The sequence below is a fragment of the Salvelinus sp. IW2-2015 genome, linkage group LG4q.1:29 (genome assembly GCF_002910315.2).
Source record: "Salvelinus sp. IW2-2015 linkage group LG4q.1:29, ASM291031v2, whole genome shotgun sequence".
Classification (NCBI taxonomy): domain Eukaryota; kingdom Metazoa; phylum Chordata; class Actinopteri; order Salmoniformes; family Salmonidae; genus Salvelinus; species Salvelinus sp. IW2-2015.
This window is the reverse complement of record NC_036842.1, coordinates 55,901,924-55,916,644: the sequence shown is the minus strand read 5'-3', so window position 1 is coordinate 55,916,644 and position 14,721 is coordinate 55,901,924. Positions and strand designations below refer to the sequence as shown.

The 14,721-nt window shown below is 41.5% G+C and overlaps 1 protein-coding gene across 1 annotated transcript; it reads left to right on the top strand.

The window, feature by feature from the left end:
• Nucleotides 1-3,065: 3,065 nt before the first annotated feature.
• LOC111962194 (ferritin heavy chain A) lies at nt 3,066-13,738 on the top strand. Its single transcript, XM_023985084.3, has 3 exons — nt 3,066-3,593; nt 3,973-4,119; nt 11,048-13,738. Exons 1-3 carry the CDS (start codon nt 3,426-3,428, stop codon nt 11,345-11,347), a joined length of 615 nt encoding a protein of 204 aa, XP_023840852.1. The 5' UTR covers nt 3,066-3,425; the 3' UTR covers nt 11,348-13,738.
• Nucleotides 13,739-14,721: the final 983 nt, after the last annotated feature.

Here is a 14,721-nt window from a genome sequence, read left to right as displayed (position 1 = left end):
GTCTGTCAACAGCTGCGTTCCAAACCAGTGTGTGARCAGACCAAATAAACAGTGACAAAGAGGGGTGGGGGGACCCTGCCGGGATGTAGGTTAAAGGACAATCCCCAGCGGGGTCTGTAACAATAGAACATCGCCATAGGAACGATTAATGCAGTAGTTAAAACACGTAAATTAAACAATTCCTTTTTAGTTTTTTAGTAYATCAGCACATATTGTAAAGCGTATTGTACCCTTTAATCAAAATCATGCCATTCTATCTTTTTCATTCTATTCTTTCAGATTGATATAATTTACACTGATTCAAAGTATTTCCTGGAGGCCTTGGAGACTGTATGTCCAAATGGCACCCTATTCCATATATAGTGCTCTACTTATAACCAGACCCCTATGGGGAATGGTCAAAAGAATAGTGCAGTACATAGGGAATAGGAGGCCATTTGGGACAGCCCCTTGTCTCTTTCCTGGAGCGTGGCTGTAATTTGTTACACTTAAGTCCAGCCGTGGTGATTATCTGTGTGTTTGTGGGCCGTAGGGGTCATGGTCCTGTTGACCTCAAACCAGCCCTGAGACTGGGTGTTCCTCTTTCTTCCCTACTGGCCGAGCAGGTCCCCGAGGAGCGACTAGCCCCACAAGTCACTCATCTGTGAGAGGCAGCGGTGGCACAGGGCGCTGCTGAAACACGAGATGGGGGAAGGAGATGAGGAGGAGGGGTGAAGAGGGGTAGAGAGGAGAGAAAAGGAGAGAAGGGGAGTTGAAGGAAATGAGGGAGATGCAGTAGAAGGGAGAAGAGGGGCAGGGGAGTCCCAGATGAAAAATTATCTCTGTAACATGGAAGATATGAATGCAGTCACAGTCACTACTTGTGGATCAACATACATGAAAGCGTAAAGTAAATAGTATGGGGATCAAATTTAAATTTGGCCAGTGTCCAGKGGGTAGGGYCCTGGCACAACTGGCTGATTATGAGTTGCTTCTACCATTGTCATAAAATCCAGTAACAACACAGCACTTAAAACAAAACATTTACATTGATGTTTTTGACTATTTGTCTGTCAAGAAAAGGCTACCTGTCATTTATTCATTTAAAGGGATAGTTCTCTCAAATTACAAAATAACATATTGGTTTCCTTACCCCATAAGCAGTCTATGGACAAGGCATGATGACATGCTTTGGTTTAGTTTACCTGGCACTGTTTTCTAATGTTAATGTTTTAGCATTAGTGGMACAAATCCCATGCAAGTCATGGTACCTATAAAAAAAAATGCGSATCATGTCCAAAGCATCCTAAAGTATCTGAAGTTGACTGTGTAGCTCAACAAAGTCAGTTATAGGTCATTTGGATATTATGCACAAAAAATGATCATATACAGTTGAAGTCGGAAGTTTACATACACTTAGGTTGGAGTCATTAAAACTCGTTTTTCAACCACTCCACAAATTTCTTGTTAACAAACTATAATTTTGGGCAAGTTGGTTAGGACATCTACTTTGTGCATGACACAAGTAATTTTTCCAACAATTGTTTACAGACAGATTATTTCACTTAAATTCACTGCATCACAATTCCAGTGGGTCAGAAGTTTACATAACTAAGTTGACTGTGCCTTTAAACAGCTTGGAAAATTCCAGAAAATGATGTCATGGCTTTAGAAGCTTCTGATAGGCTAATTGCATCAGTTGAGTCAATTGGAGGTGTACCTGTGGATGTATTTCAAGGCCTACCTTCAAACTCAGTGCCTCTGTGCTTGACATCATGGGAAAATCAAAAGAAATCAGCCAAGACCTCAGAAAAAAATTTGTAGACCTCCACAAGTCTGGTTCATCCTTGGGAGCAATTTCCAAACGCCTGAAGGTACCACGTTCATCTGTACAAACAATAGTATGCAAGTTCAAACACGGTTGCAACTGCACATGGGGCCAAAGATGTACTTTTTGGAGAAATGTCCTCTGGTCTGATTAAACAAAAATAGAACTGTTTGGCCATAATGACCATCATTATGTTTGGAGAAAAAAAGGGAGGATTGCAAGCCGAAGAACACAATCAAACCGTGAAGCACGGGGGTGGCAGCGTCATGTTGTGGGGGTGCTTTGCTGCAGGAGGGACTGGTGCACTTCACAAAATAGATGGCTTCATGAGAAAGGAAAATTGTGGATATATTGAAGTCAACATCTCAAGACATCAGTCAGGAAGTTAAAGCTTGGTCACAAATGAGTCTTCCAAATGGAAATGAACCCAAGCATACTTCCAAAGTTGTGGCAAAATGGCTTTTAAGGTCAACAAAGTCAAGGTATTGGAGTTGCCATCACAAAGCCCTGACCTCAATCCCATAGAGAATTTGTGGCAGAACTGAAAAAGGTTTGTAGGCCTATCTCGTACAGCTGACTCACACCAGCTCTGTCAGGAGGAATGGGCCAAAATTCACCCAACTATTTGTGGGAAGCTTGTTGAAGGCTACCTGAAATGTTTGACCCAAGTAAAAACATTTAAAGGCAATGCTAACAAATACGATTTGAGTGTATGTAACTTCTGACCCACTGGGAATGTGATGAAAGAAATAAAAGCTGAAATAAATCGTTCTCTCAACTATTATTCTGACATTTCACATTCTTAAAATAAAGTGGTGATCCTAACTGACCCTAAGACAGGGAATTTTTACTAGGATTAAAATGTCAGGAATTGTGACAAACTGAGTTTCCAAATTCAACTGTAGGTACCATGACATTAGGAAACAGTGCCAGGAAACTTAACCAAAGCATGGATTGCTGTCATACCWTGTCAATAGAATTACAGGTTAAGGAATCCAATAATGCCCTTTTGTAATTATYCCTAAGCAAGTGATTCTGTTCAATGCAAATTGTACTATTTTATTCTCTATTCTGTTCTATTTTATTGTGACTAGCAGAAATTATTTTTTGACACCCAATTGTGACGCACTGACCAACAGCCCATCCCTTGAATCAAAATGAAGGATTTCGATAGTATGATCACAGTTGGCTTGAGCTACAATTCATGTTCATGCATTAGTCACTGTTCTTGCTGACATGCTCTCTTTCTAACAATGTTCACTCATCGTTGTTTMATTGTAGCCTACTATTCGTAATTGACGTCGCTCTTCACTTTGATATAGGGCGGTGTGTCGTTCACGCGCACCGGATGAACTTGAGAGGCTGAACGGGAAACGATTTCTCCGTTTCTATTATCCTACACCCCCGCAACCAAAGACTGTATACAACACTTATAGTGTAAGTAGTTGTTTATATTAGGATATATTAATTAAGTATTACACATGCTATCACAAGTGTATGTGAAGGTTTGGGGAGCAGAAAGTGTGTCGTTCAATCGAGATCAGTAGCGATCTACTTTATTTCAGTTGCGCAACAACGGTTGTTGTTACAATCTAACCACCGTCGGGACTTTTTGAACATGGCTGAACCAAGCGGCAAAAGATTGAAGACCAACCTGCCTAACTGTAAAACTCACCGAGCTTTTCTCGGGAGCAGAGTGAAACAGAATCTCCCAGCGGTCGTTGAGGAGAGTTTGTGCGGAGTATCTACATTTATTATGGAGGTCGCTTACATACTTGATGCACTGGTAAGGGCGACCCGACCATCTAGCAATAGGCTGCAACTGCAACTTACTTTTTTACAAAATTCTATCAGGGTAAATTGAGATGGAGAGACAGGGGAGTAGGAAGGGAGATGGAGAGACAGGGTAGAGGTGGAGGGAAGATGGAGACAGGGGAGTAGGATGGAAAACGGGAGATGTAGGGAAGATGGAGAGACACGGGGAAGAAAGAAAGAGGAGGGAGAGGAAAACAAATGGACATCATGAGTTGATTACGTTTACCAAGTAGCCTATGAGAGTCACAATATAAATAAAGTTGTATGCCCTCCAATACAGCAATATATGTCAATAACCGATTTGTACGTGGATCACTCTTACTGGAGGTATTCTGTATTGACTCTTCCAGGCCAAGATATTTGAGCAGGATGACATTGCCTTGCCAAGAGTGGCAGCGTTCTTCCACGAGCAGTCTGTGCACGAGCAGGCGAAGGCTGAGGCCATGCTGGACTACCTGTCAGACAGAGGGGGACAGTACTGCAGTAAAGACATCCAGGTAAAGCTGCCCACTCATAGAAATATAATGAACCTCCAGTACACCCATTATAGCATAATTGACCCAAATGGAGACGCCCATTCTACATATTCTAATTCTGTGTGCCCACTGCCAGCGGAGAGGTGATGGGCTCCTAACTCTAGGCACTAAAGCAGGGTTTCCACTAGTTTCCCCAGCCACAAAGTCAAAATTATATTGGAAAACTTTTTGGTCTCAATTTAAGGTTAGGCATAAGTTTAGCAATGTGGTGAGAGTTGAGGTTAGGGTGGAGAATCAGATTTTAAGAAGAAAATGGTAGAAATAGGCAGGGTTTATGACTTTGTGTCTGTGGTAACTAGTGATGACCCTAAAGCAGGGCATGGAGTGTTGGCATGTTTAGACCATGATAGAACGTTAGTGATATGGACACCAAGGAACTTTCTAACTTAGCTGGTTCATTGTTGCCCATGCAAGGAAGTTAGGCTAGCAAGCATTTTAGCCAGCTAGCTTAGTCTAGGACATCAAAAACTACAAGCGTGTGTAGCCTACTATTCGTAATTGACGTCATAGACTGTTTTGCCAACATGAAAGAGAGATGGATGGCATTGGCGTTCATCTACTCTACAAGTAGGGTGAGTCAAAAACATGTTTTTTCCTAATTGCGCACGCACACAGAAATCAGTACCATGGAGAGCCACATGATATTTATTTCATGTTGCTTGGACTGAATTGTTTTTGGTATCTTTTAAGTTTGTTTTCACTGTATTAGACAAAGCATATACTGTATAATCTAGTTGATTTGAGGATGTTTAAGTTGAAATAGTGCTGGAATAGCGGAGGCAGTGCTCCTGTTTCTTTGTGCTGACTTGCTGTGGTTCTAAATCAGTAGTTGCTTAGTAAACTGTCAAACATTAACTTGCTTGAGCATGTTGTTAACAACAGGTGAAAATGTTTGTTACATACAATATTTGCTTTGTCTACTTCACCGGATGTTGCTTTCCGGTTTTGTGATGAATCAAAACACCTATGTGAGAATGCTGACTAGAGCTCCATGTTCAACACCATAGTGCCCTGATGTATTCGGCGTATGTGACAAATACAATTTGGATTGAATCAAATGTGTGTGTGGTTGAATTTATTCCTGCAAGTTTCTGGACATTTCTGGGGGGAATGGCCCTAGCCCTCACCCTCTGATCCAACAGGTCCCAGACGTGCTCAATGGGATTGAGATCCGGGCTCTTCGCTGGCCATGGCAGAACACTGACATTCCTGTCATGCAGGAAATCACGCACAGAATGAGCAGTATGGCTGGTGGCATTGTCATGCTGGAGGGTCATGTCAGAATGAGCCTGCAGGAAGGGTACCACATGAGGGAGGAGGATGTCTTCCCTGTAACGCACAGCGTTGAGATTGCCTGCAATGACAACAAGCTCTGTCCAATTGTGCGTTCCTGGTGTAACTCGGCAGTGGTTATTGCCATCCTGTACCTGTCCCGCAGGTGTGATGTTCGGTTGTACCAATCCTGTGCAGGTGTTGTTACATGTGTTTTGCCACGATCAGCTGTCCGTCCTGTCTCCCTGAAGCGCTGTCTTAGGCGTCTCACAGTACGGACATTGCAACTTATTGCCCTGGCCACATCTGCAGTCCTCATGCCTCCTTGCAGCATGCTTAAGGCACGTTCACGCAGATGAGCAGGGACCCTGGACATCTTTTTTTTTTTTTTTTTTCAGAGTCAGTAGAAAGGCCTCTTTAGTGTTCTAAGTTTTCATAACTGTGACCTTAATTGCCTACCGTCTGTAAGCTGTTAGTGTCTTATCGACTGTTCCACAGGTGCATGTTCATTAATTGTTTATGGTTAATTTAACAAGCATGGGAAACAGTGTTTAAACCCTTTACAATGAAGATCTGTGAAGTTATTTGGATTTTTACAAATTATCTTTGAAAGACAGGGTCCTGAAAAAGGGACGTTTCTTTTTTTGCTGAGTTTATGAACTAGGGCTGATAGAGTTAATGTGTTTTTAAAATTTCTGTGCATCAATTTTTTGCATTCAAAATCCAGAAAATATCCAAAATACATAATAAATTGTGCTTCATCAATCTACCTGATTTTGATGACTGTTGGACAAAATCAAGATGTCAATTTTCTTGTAATGCTTTTTGTAGAAAAATCTTAATTTACAGCTCAATTTTAGCAAWTTCAAAATTTGCGATTAATCGTGATTAATCATGGCAAATCCTGTGATTAACTCAATGTTTTGAGTGTGATACAATTACTGTAGTAACTCTGAGCAAATACATAGATCAGGATCTACAAGTCCCTACTCTGCACTAATGCAACATGCAACTATACAGTATATGAATGGTTTAAAGCATCAAACACACCAAGGATACTGTTCTTAGCAGCTCTGCCGAAAGTGTCTGCAGTCAACTTTTTGTTGTTGACATAGCACAGCTCAACTGGCGATATGCCTTGTTAAAATACTCCAGACCACAAGTTGGCAGTACCTTTCTTAAGATATGTTTGGCTTGTGCCTGTTGTAGATAACTAAGGTTAGGTAACTAGCAAGCTCATTTCCAATGGGAACAAATGAGTCATAGTGGGCAAAACAAGCAAGTAGGGGGGGCAGAGCCAACCATGAGCTAGCAAGAGCCTATTGGTGTGTTCTGGCATGTATTTTAGTAAAGTCTACAAAACTTAGTCCACTCTGTTCGTAACAGATTCTAGTTTTGGGAACTGAAAACTGTATTGAGAACATTTGCATAATGTCGGGCAAAATCCATCTCGTTCCATCTTCCCCCATTGCCGGGCACTGGACTTCCTCTCACCACCATATTTGGTAGTGAGTGGAAATGCCAAGCAGATGCATCACATTTATACATCTAGTGAAATATCTGTATCATTGTTCTATCTGTGCTAATGTTGTTGCTAGCTAGCCAGATGGCCACAACTAGATAACTAGCATAGCTAGCAACATTATAATTCAATCACAATGGATTCATTTTTTAATTAAGCAGCTGCCTGTTAGCTGCTGAGAGTCAGTGGAGCAGCTAGCAAGCTATGTTGTGCTAACTGGCAAATGTCGATGCTAACTGTTTAGCACATCATCAAACCTAAAACTCAAGCTATATGTAAAATATGTAAAGACTTGCTATAGAAAACAAAAAGTATAATGCAGCCTTATTGTTTTAGTTGGAACAATTCTGATGAAAAGGCTGTGGACTACACCGGGAAAATTGCTTTCTGATTCTGGCTCACAGCCAAGTAGAAATGGAAGGTTCTTCGGTACCAGGTCGGTACGTAGCAGGTACGTATTGTGTTTTTGCAAGAGAAGGAACGGCCTCCTATTGTGCTATGAACCTATTGGTCGTCAGTTTTCTCAGTGTGTCTGACCTTTAACAATTAATGGCACGCTGCCTGTCAAGATTAGCGGCAACCTTAATGTAAACTCACTCACTTTTGTACATCGCCTTGGTCCGTACAATTGACCTTATTTTTGCGGCCCCAAAAAATTAATACTTCCAGATCAACTGTAATATCAATACCAATGTCAAGCACAATTTCTCCCCTTTCCAACAAAATTAATGACGATACCTTCATGATGCCCATCTCTGCATAATTCAACAAGGCAATGAGCTCCGTCGGGTCTTTTTTTAAAATGTTGGGTGGGGAGCGAAGGCTACGAAGTGATCTTGAAAGGGGGAAATATGCTGTGTGAAGAAACAGGTTTTTTCACCCGATTTGTCCAACTAATCTACTTTAAAATGTAAATAAAACATAGAGTTTATGTAATGTCTCATCACATACCTGTTTGAAGGTTTGTGTCGAATTTGAAGAGGGGTTTAGGGCTGCGCTAACGTTAGCCTGACAAGTGAACTGCAGCTGTTCCGGCTTTTGAGTGTCATGATGGCTCGCAGTAATGACGTGCAACGAAATGCAATTGGCACCCTAGTCATTAAATATTAGTTTAATATTAGCAATAATTATATTAATTTAGACAAAAATCATGAATAATGAAGTTGTCTTACAAGTATATATGGTTAAGCATGATTTTAATCTGCGAGAGAAGGGCTACCCCTGGTGGAAAGAGGCTGTACGGCACAAAATGAGTTGCAAGTGACACGTCACGATGTAACGTACAGCGTCAGAGGGGTCAGTTTTTTTATATTTTCTCCAATACTGTTAGACCATTACCATGTCAATCAATGCTGACTCGAAACGTAGTTCACACCCTGGATTTTGATGCCAACACAGTCACTACAGTCCCATTCGTTTTCATTGCAGTCTCGTTTGAATGTCGCGGTTACGCACATTTGTACGGAATGGGGTGAGTTTATGTTAATTATTCCTAAAGTCCTTGTGTTGCAACGTAATACCTATAGGATCTGCTACATACCTTTCAGAGATGGTGTTTTGGTTGGTGTTGGGGCTCCTTGGGGCTAGAGATAAGGGGTTGTGAGTGGACTGGACAGGATAGGGAAATCTGAGGCCAAGGGGGATGGGGGGGTTAAACCCTAACCTTGGGGCTTTGCCTGGGGCTCAGGCCTAATGCCTGTCAGGGTGTACATTTCCCCTGAATTCCGGAAAATTGGGGAGATTAATGCGCAGGCGGAAGGACAGTGCATTAATTGTGTTTCCAGATGTACGGGGTGATGTTGCCACTTTAGTTTTTCTTTCTGCCTCCTCTAGTTTTACGAGTCATGTAAAATAGAACCTGTGTGGGACTGCTAAGGGGTCCATCATCAGCAATTTGGGACACCTTGTTATCCATTTGATCAGTGAGGGCAAATGATATGTCCTGAACAAGTCTATTTGTCAGTTCTAATATTATTAAGATGTGTATTCAATTCTGCAATAATAGATGACTTTGGTTGGAGTTTGGGAAAAAACAGTAGGCCATTTTTTTTTTTTTTTTTTTTTTTTTACAGTTTGGACAGATTCATTTTCATAAAGATTATAGCTAAAATAGGTTTAAGAAACGATTAAAGTTACAATATGTAACTTTTTGGCCGACCCGACCAAATTCACATGGAAATGTGTGTTATACAGTGGCATTTTTCCTATTTTGTTGCCTAACAACCTGGAATTAAAATAGATTTTTKGGGGGTTTGTATAATTTGATTTACACAACATGCGTACCACTTTGAAGATGCAAAATGTTTTTTATTGGGAAACAAACAAGAAATAAGACAAAAAAACAGAAAACTTGAGCGTGCATAACTATTCACCCCCCCAAAGTCAATACTTTGCAGAGCCACATTTTGCAGTAATTACAGCTGCAAGTCTCTTGGGGTATGTCTCTAAGCTTGGCACATCTAGCCACTGGGATGTTTGCCCATTCTTCAAGGCAAAACTGCTCCAGCTCCTTCAAGTTGGATGGGTTCTGCCGGTGTACAGCAATCTATAAATCATACCACAGATTCTCAATTGGATTGAGGTCTGGGACATCCATCATTCCTTCAATTCTGGCCAGTTTCCCAGTTCCTGCTGATGGAAAAACATCCCCACAGCATGGCGCTGCCACCACCATGCTTCACTGTGGGGATGGTGTTCTCAGGGTGATGAGAGGTGGTTGGGTTTGCGCCAGACATAGCGTTTTCCTTGATGGCCAAAAAGCAACATTTTTGTCTCATCTGACCAGAGTACCTTCTTCCTTATGGGGAGTCTCCCACATGCCTTTTGGCGAACACCAAATGTGTTTGCTTATTTTTTTCTTTAAGCAATGTTTTTTTTCTGGACACTCTTCTGTAAAGCCCAGCTCTGTGGAGTGTACGGCTGAAAGTGGTCCTATGGACAGATACTCCAATCTCCGCTGTGGAGCTTTGCAGCTCCTTCAGGGTTATCTTTGGTCTCTTTGTTGCCTCTCTGATTAATGCTCTCCTTGCCTGGTCCGTGAGTTTTGGTGGGCGGCCCTCTCTTGGCAGGTTTGTTGTGGTGCCATATTCTTTCAATTTTTTTTATAATGGATTTAATGGTACTCCGTGTGATGTTCAAAGTTTCTGACATTTTTTTATAACCCAACCCTGATCTGTACTTCTGCACAACTTTGTCCCTGACCTGTTTGGAGAGCTCCTTGGTATTCATGGTGCCGCTTGCTTGGTGGTGCCGCTTGCTTGGTGGTGTTGCAGATGACTCGGGGGGCCTTTCAGAACAGGTGTATATATACTGAGATCATGTGACAGATCATGTGACACTTAGATTGCACACAGGTGGACTTTATTTAACTAATAATGTGATTTCTGAAGGTAATTGGTTGCACCAGATCTTATTTAGGGGCTTTATAGCAAAGGAGGTGAGTACATACTGTATGCACGCACCACTTTTCTTTTTTTCTTTTTTGTAGAATTTTTTTAAACATGTCATTTTTTTYCATTTCACTTCACCAATTTGGACTATTTTGTGTATGTCCAATAAATGAAATCCAAATAAAAATCMATTTAAATTACAGGTTGTTATGCAACAAAATAGGAAAAATGCCAAGGGGGATTAATACTTTTGCAAGGCACTGTACATCTGTCATTCTCATTAAAAGCAAGCCTGAGAAACGGTAGATCTGTTCAAAGTGMGCTATTTCTATGCTTCCCGTTCATAAGTTTCGTTTTTGCATCTTTTACTTTTGGTTTTGTACACCAGCTTCAAACAACTGAAAATACAATATATATATATATTTTTTTAAATATATTTCACAGCAGTTTAGATAATAATTGTACTATCTACACTGTACATTGCTTGTTTTGTCACAAAAACTGAAATTAGGCAAACTATTAGAATTTTATGAAAAGGTGGAAYGATTTTAAAGTACTATTTATTACAAGTTAAAAAAATAATGTTATCCTTCAATGCTGTCTATGTAACATTTAGGTTATTTAGCAGATGTTTTATCCAGAGCGACTTAGTCAGTGCATTCTAATGGCGGTCTTTGTGTGTGTGTGTGCTGTCTTTGTCCCCCAGAGGCCTAGCTGTGAGGTGTGTGCGGTGATCCCCGCCCTGGAGCTGATGCTGGGCCAGTGGAAGGAGGAGATGGCCGTGATGGTGGAGCTCAGCCAGTTGTCCAAGGAGCACAGCGACTCGCACTCCGCCAGTGTGGTCAAGAGCCGCTTCCTGGGGCCGCTGGTGCCCCGTGTCAAACTGCTGGGAGACCTGCTGACCAACGCACGTAGGGTGGGCTGCACCAGCGACCGCTCGGGGGGCTTCGGGGAGTACCTCATCGACCAGCTGCAGGAGGAGTTGACCAACGTCTCCAGTAGATAAATCACTCAGTAGTTTATATTAAAGAAAACTACTTTGCGAGTTCGACTCTCAAAACAAGCCTCTCCTGTCAGTGTTTTATGGCCACCTATATTCTATTATTGCTCGTCTGTAAGGCCAATGTATTGTAGAAGACACTCCCTAGTCCTACATAACTTGCTAGCTCCTCAATAGAAATGATTGAAACTGAAAAAACAAGGGGAATAATTTGAGGCGTATGGCTTAGTTACAACTAGGTTTATTCTGAACCAAGCTGTAGCACTTCTTCTTAATTCCTGTTTGCATTTCTGCACAATTTGTTTAAATGTTTGGTGTGTTCGAGAGAGGGCAACATCTTGAATCCAGTATTTTAAGTTCTAAAATACATGTATTCAAAAAGAATGAATACATATATTATGCACTAGATTTGGGCATTTAAAAGGGCACAGCCTCATTGTATCATGTACAGTTCCTTCGGAAAGTACCCCTTTACTTTTTCAACATTTTGTTGTGTTACAGCCTTATTCTAAAATGTATTAAATCGTTGTTTTCCCTCAATCTACACACAATACACCATAATGACAAAGCAAAAACAGTTTTTTTACATTTTTGCTAATTTATTCAAAATAAAAAATGGAAATATCACATTTACATAAGTATTCAGACCCTTTACTCAGTACTTTGTTTAAGCACCTTTGGCAGCGATTACAGCCCCGACTCTTCTTGGGTATGACGCTACAAGCTTGGCACAGCTATATTTGGGTAGTTTCTCCATTTCTTCTCTGACGATCCTCTGAAGCTCTGTCAGGTTGCATGGGGAGCTTTGCTGCACAGCTATTTTCAGTTCTCTCCAGAGATGTTCGATCGGGTTAAAGTCCGGGCTCTGGCTGGGACACTCAAGGACATTCAGAGACTTGTGCTGAAGCAACTCCTGCATTGTCTTGGCTGTGTGCTTAGGGTCATTGTCCGGTTGGAAGGTGAACCTTYACCCCAGTCTGAGGTCCTGAGCACTCTGGAGCAGGTTTTCATTAAGGATTTCTGTGCTTTGCTCTCTTCATCTTTGCCTCGATCCTGACTAGTCTCCCAGTCCCTCCYGCTGAAAACCATCCCCAAAGCATGATGCTGCCACCACCATGCTTCACCACAGGGATAGTTCCATGTTTCCTCCAGATGTGATGATTGGCATTCAGGCCAAAGACTTAAATCTTGGTTTCATCAGACCAGAGAATCTTCTTTCTCATGATCTGAGACTCTTTAGGTGCCTTTTTGGCAAACTCCAAGCGGGCTGTCATGTAACTTTTACTGAGGAGTGGCTTCCGTCTGGTCACTCTACCATAAAGGCCTGATTGGTGGAGTGCTGCAGAGATGGTTGTCCTTCTGGAAGGTTCTCCCATCCCCACAGAGGAGCTCTAGAGCTTTGTCAGAGTGACCATCGGGTTCTTAGTCACCTCCCTAACCAAGACCCTTATCCTCGGATTGCTCAGTTTGGCCGGGCGGCCAGCTCTAGGAAGAGTCTTGGTGGTTCCAAACCTCTCACATTTAAGAATGATGGAGGCCACTGTGTTCTTGGGGACCTTCAATGCTGCAGAAATGTTTTGGTACCCTTCCCCAGATCTGTGCCTCGACACAATCCTGTCCCGGAGCTCTACGGACAATTCCTTCGACGTCATGGTTTGGTTTTTGCTCTGACATGCACTGTAAACTGTGGGACCTCATATAGAAATCATGTCCAATCAGTTGAATTTACCACAGGTCGACTTCAATCAAGTTGTAGAAACATCTCAAGGATGATCAATGGAAACAGGATGCACCTGATTTCAATTTTGAGTCACATAGCAAAGGGTCTGAATACTTATTTAAAAATATATTTTTTAGTGGAATAAATTTGCAAACATTTCTAAAAACCTGTGTTCCCTCTGTCATTATGGGGTGTTTTGTGTAGATTGCTGAGGAAATATTTGTATTTAATCCATTTCAGAGTACGGCTGTAAAATTACAAAATGTAGAAAAAGTCAAGGGGTCTGAATACTTCCCGAAGGCACTGTATGTATTCCATAAGCAAAGTTGTTGTGGTGTTGCATGAATTGAGTGATAACAATGTGACAATCAAAGCTGAAAGCAAAGTACTTGAAATACTGTAAATATCTGRATTGACACACCTCGCTATGTTATATGGCTTATAATGGTATTTCTGTATTCAGTATTTTACAAAGAGGTTACTCTCATAAGAAATTATGGGTTGATGTATAATGGGATATTGTTTGGGAATGGTCTCATCTGTACACTTTGTTTCTAAAAAACCTATTGCCTTTACCTACTATACAGATTAAATATACACTGTCCCTCTTCATCACATACAGTACAATGTTACAACAATATGTCTACCTTTTGAAATAAAGTTTTATAAAAATTTCTGAGCAGTCTCTTTTTCTCTATGGCTGAGTGTTTGATTTAACACTTTCAAGTAATATTTGTGTTCATAGTGACTTCAGTGTCCTGATTGTCAAAAGATTCTTATTGATTMGCTGATCCTCAACACAGGGGCCCCACAAGGGTGTGTGCTCAGCCCCCTCCAGTACTCCCTGTTCACCCAGGACTGCGTGGCCACGCACAACTCCAACTCAATCATCAAGTTTGTAGACGACACAACAGTAGTAGGCCTGATTACCAATAATGACAAGACAGCCTACGGGGAGGAGGTGAGGGCCCTGGGAGAGTGGTGCCAGGAAAAATAATCTCTCACTCAAAGTCAACAAAACAAAGGAGATGATCGTGGACTTCAGAAAACAGAGGGAGCACTCCCCTATCCACATCGATGTTACCGCAGTGGAGAATGTGGAAAGCTTCAAGATCCACGGTATCCACATCACTGACAATCTGAAATTGTTAATCAAGGACGTCAACCACCCGAGCTATGGCCTGTTCACCCCTCTATCATCCAGAAGGCGAGGTCAGTACAGGTGCATCAAAGCTGGGACCGAGAGACTGAAAAACAGCTTCTATCTTAAGGGCCATCAGACTGTTAAATAACCATCACTAGCCTGGCTTCCACCCGGTTACGCTACCCTGCACCTTAGAGGCTGCTGCCCTATATACATAGACTTGGAATCACTGGCCACTTTAATAATGGAACACGAGTCACTTTAGTAATGTTTGAATAATGTTTACATACTGCTTTATTCATCTCATATGCACAGTTGAAGTCGGAAGTTTACATACACTTAGGTTGGAGTCAATTAAACTCGTTTTTCAACCAATCCACAAATTTCTTGTTAACGATCTATAGTTTTGGCAAGTCGGTTAGTAGATCTACTTTGTGCATGATACAAGTAATTTTTCTAACAATTGTTTACAGACAGATTATTTCACTTATAATTCACTGTATCACAATTCCAGTG